Source organism: Seriola lalandi, unplaced genomic scaffold (genome assembly GCF_002814215.2).
Source record: "Seriola lalandi dorsalis isolate HSWRI2012SDOR001 ecotype SW California unplaced genomic scaffold, Sedor1 jcf7180002054268, whole genome shotgun sequence".
In the NCBI taxonomy this organism is placed as follows: Eukaryota; Metazoa; Chordata; class Actinopteri; order Carangiformes; family Carangidae; genus Seriola; species Seriola lalandi.
The window spans coordinates 82,586-87,343 of record NW_019524821.1 but is presented as its reverse complement, the minus strand read 5'-3'; the positions used below and the strand labels follow the sequence as shown (position 1 = coordinate 87,343).

Sequence of the window (4,758 nt, the reverse complement as noted above, 5' to 3'; positions counted from 1 at the left end):
AGAACTCCCCCCGCTCCGGCTCCAGACTCTTTTAAATATACGATGGTGATTATCTTCTCCAAAGCACTCGGGTATCGGAGCTCGCTGCTGTCTGACAGGCAGGAAATTACACAGGGTGTTCTGGGTAATGTGCGCTAAAATATTACAGCGGTGAACCAATCCACCAGTCACACTGCAGAAGAGCCTGCAGACCACCACCCATAATGTGCTAGAGTCATGTGTTGGAGGAGTGCAGTATAGTTTATACCTGACGTCTTCAAAGTGGGAGGTGGGCGTCACCAGAGGCGTCATGATCTGCCCTGAAGGACTCTTTGTGTTTGTACTTCTGTAAAATGTTGGGACACTTTATGTTTGATTGTTTTGGATTTGATTTAGTTCCTGTTTCATTTTGAAACCACTTCCCTTGTGTGTCTCATGTTAGTTTACTTCCTGTCTCTGTCAGTCCTCCGTTCGTCATCATGTGGATTCTTTTGGATCTTTCTTTCTCGAGTTCTCGGATTTTCTGGGGGTTTTTTTGTTCCATGTTCATGTTGCATGTTTCATGTTCATGTTTCATGTTCATGTTTCATGTTCATGTTTCATGTTCATGTTCCATGTTCATGTTTCATGTTCATGTTTCATGTTGCATGTTCCATGTTCATGTTTCATGTTCCATGTTCATGTTTCATGTTCATGTTTCATGTTCATGTTTCATGTTCCATGTTCATGTTTCATGTTCATGTTCATGTTCATGTTTCATGTTCCATGTTCATGTTTCATGTTCATGTTCATGTTTCATGTTCATGTTTCATGTTCATGTTGCATGTTCATGTTGCATGTTCATGTTCCATGTTCATGTTTCATGTTCCATGTTCATGTTTCATGTTCATGTTTCATGTTCCATGTTCATGTTTCATGTTTCATGTTCATGTTTCATGTTCATGTTCCATGTTCATGTTTCATGTTCATGTTCATGTTCATGTTTCATGTTCATGTTTCATGTTCCAAGTTCATGTTCATGTTTCATGTTCATGTTGCATGTTCATGTTGCATGTTCATGTTGCATGTTCATGTTCCATGTTCATGTTTCATGTTCATGTTTCATGTTCATGTTTCATGTTCATGTTGCATGTTCATGTTGCATGTTCATGTTTCATGTTGCATGTTCATGTTCATGTTTCATGTTCCATGTTCATGTTTCATGTTCATGTTTCATGTTCCATGTTCATGTTCATGTTTCATGTTCATGTTTCATGTTCATGTTTCATGTTCCAAGTTCATGTTCATGTTTCATGTTTCATGTTCATGTTGCATGTTCATGTTGCATGTTCATGTTCCATGTTCATGTTTCATGTTCATGTTTCATGTTCATGTTTCATGTTTCATGTTTCATGTTCATGTTGCATGTTCATGTTGCATGTTCATGTTCCATGTTCATGTTTCATGTTGCATGTTCATGTTCATGTTTCATGTTCATGTTTCATGTTCCATGTTCATGTTCATGTTTCATGTTCATGTTTCATGTTTCATGTTCCAAGTTCATGTTCATGTTTCATGTTTCATGTTCATGTTGCATGTTCATGTTGCATGTTCATGTTCCATGTTCATGTTTCATGTTCATGTTTCATGTTCATGTTCATGTTCCATGTTCATGTTCATGTTCATGTTTCATGTTCATGTTTCATGTTCATGTTTCATGTTGCATGTTCCATGTTTCATGTTCCATGTTTCATATTCCATGTTGCATGTTCATGTTGCATGTTTATGTTTCATGTTCATGTTCCATGTTCATGTTCCATGTTTCATGTTCATGTTCATGTTCCATGTTTCATGTTCATGTTCATGTTTCATGTTTCATGTTCATGTTCATGTTCATGTTGCATGTTTATGTTTCATGTTCATGTTTCATGTTCCATGTTCATGTTCCATGTTCATGTTCATGTTTCATGTTTCATGTTCATGTTTCATGTTCCATGTTCATGTTCCATGTTTCATGTTCATGTTCATGTTCATGTTGCATGTTTATGTTTCATGTTCATGTTGCATGTTCATGTTTCATGTTCATGTTCATGTTCATGTTGCATGTTCATGTTTCAGTCTCGGAGGTTGATGTTTGGTCAACACATCCATAAAGGTTTTAGCGGCCCCGTCAGTCTCTGAGTGAAAGGTAGAAGAGACTTGATCTTCGGGAGCAACAGTGCAGAGACCTGTGAGGTTAGAAAACAGCTGAGTGGATTCTGAAATGACTTTTACTTAGAATGTAAAGTTATTGATCATTGTGTGATGTTTCATTATTATTCGTGCAAAACCTGCGTCGTCACCAGACATGTCGTACTGAGATGATCTGGATCTGTGTGTGTGACAGTGTGATCCACTTCCTGTCAATATTCAGCAGCTATGCAGCCACTGAAGAGGAGGTCCAACAATCAATCAACGCCCTGATCAACTCTGTGTCGCACTGGAGGAGACAACTGGTGGTCAGAAAGTATCACATGTTGACCGGCTTTATTCGAACTGATCTGTTTAAATCTGTCATCATCGTCACGGTGATACAGATCATTAAGATCAGATCGTGACATCTCTAATTAACACTGTTTTGTAATATATTCCATTAAAGAGAAACCTCCACCCAAAGCCTGAGAGCTGCTCATTTTTCTGCCACTTGGTGACACACTCATTAATATTGAATGAGGCTGGGGCCAGTGCCTTTTAGCTGCCATGCTGCTGACTGAATGGGAGGTCGATCACAGCTGAGAGTCTCTTTAATGAAAGGGTGAAACACTCAAACCTGCGAACAACCACAGAGTGATTTAACAGCTCGTGTCAGACCAGCTGACAGGGATGATGTAATCACATCGTAGCCTGGTTGTCCAGTGATGATTTCTAAAACTGACTCTAAAACAAATGTCTGTACCTACAAATTCAAACAATATTCTACATTAATGCTGTGAAATATTTAAAGAACACAATCTGCCAAATACAAAGCAGACTGTTCACAGTGTCCTGGTTCTATTCGCAGCATGTTGGTAGATAGAAACACATAGTGTGCACACTGCATTATGGGTATTCAATATATGTATGTTAGACCAGCTCCATCCCTTCAGTCAGAGTACAAATCCTCTGCTCAAATATTCTTCCAATGCAAGTGAAAGTTTTTCAGTCAGATCTTTACTGAAGTTAAAGTACTGTAGTACTTCATTTAAAAAATACTCAAGTATTCAGAAGTACATTTGTTGTATTGTTCAACATTTACAGAACCTTATGACTGTGAAACAACCTGCTGACTGACTGACTGACTGACTGACTGACTGAATAAAAAGTGTGTAAAATATGTTACAAAGCCAATAGAAATGGCCATAAAAAAACATTGAATCAACGAAAGGAGACATTGTTGTTTTCATGTTTCTTATTTTAAAGTCAGTGATGAAGTCTGGTCATGCAAACATTTCAAACTAAATGAATCTTTCTTTATTTCTAAAGCTTCAAACACAGACCTCAGATCTGTGAAGAATCTTCTGCCTCATCTTGATCTAACATCGCCATCGTTAGGACGCTGACAGGTTCAAACATGGCTGACAGTGGAGGAGTCGGCTGTGATTACTTCCTGTGCTGCACCACAGTGTCACACCTCACTGCTTTGTTCCCACCCCCTCCCCTCTCATGTTTCTGAAGAGCTGTGTCGTCTGTGGGTCGACATGTAGGGGAGACTGGGGACGGTTGCAGCAAGTCTTATTCCTCCAATCAGAAACATGCTAGAGTGATGACACTCACACTGCACATGCTCAGTTCGACCCTCCCCCCAAACCAGGAAGACAGAAGACACTTTCAACATCTGCTGCAGCATTTATTTAAAAAAAATGCTTTTTTCATTTTTGTCAAACTGTCCTGAGCTTTTTATGAATTATCAAAACTTATAGTTTGAATCTTTGTTTTATTGAATTTTAAATGTCATGGATAGTACAGTATGTGTCAGTGTGTCGAGCTGAGGAGCCAAATAGTAGCAGAACAGATGCAACAATAACTGCTCATTTTAACACATAAGAAAAAACAAACAATTTATTTTGTGAATGATTTTGTAGCATCTCATGGTCTTATAATATATTTGCTGGTTCTGTTAGGAGAATCAATAAAATAGATAAACTGTTCCTATTTTGACTCAAGGAACGTTCTACGATCTATGCAACAAATTAACTGTTAAATATGACTAAATAAATTAATTATACTATAATGTTATTGTAAAATGATGCATATTTTCAGAATAATGTGCTTATTGCGATAAAAAGAAAAAAGTATTTAGTGAAATTTGATATATTTTTAATGTTGCAACTGTCCTCAGGGTCGGGGTCAGTTGCAACATCTGAATTCTCCCATTCAAATAAATGTTGTGAAAGATCTGTCATATGTGATCATCTTTAAATGGTATGGATCATTTTCAGACAGATGTTTCATATCTAAACCTTTGGTTGGTTGCAACCGTCCTCAGTGTCACTATGTGTGCAAGTGGCAGAGTCATGGAGATACACACCTGGGCTCTTAAAAGGGTCCGGGCTGTGCAGGTGGTGCTGGAGGGAGGTGGGAGAGTTGCAGGCCGAGCTGGCATGCTCACTGGGCAGGATTTGTGCAGCCGCCTGGGCCCCCAGGGACCCATAGTCAGCCAGGGAGTAAGGTGCTCCTCCCCGCATGTCACCGCTGGCCCCGGCCGCGGAATACAACCCATAATCAGGGAACCCTGGGAGACAGGAGAGGGTGGGGGAGGGGTGTTGGGTGTGGGGTGTGGGG

The 4,758-nt window shown here is 39.4% G+C and overlaps 1 protein-coding gene across 1 annotated transcript in view; it reads right to left on the bottom strand.

Annotated features, from left to right (window-relative positions):
- LOC111654308 (RNA-binding protein Musashi homolog 2-like) overlaps positions 1–4,758 on the bottom strand; it is a 70,455-nt gene that overhangs the window by 7,941 nt on the left and 57,756 nt on the right. The window contains exon 7 of the mRNA XM_023405267.2: positions 4,505–4,708. Coding sequence (XP_023261035.1) covers positions 4,505–4,708 — 204 coding nt within the window. The remainder of the gene's footprint in view (positions 1–4,504; positions 4,709–4,758) is intronic.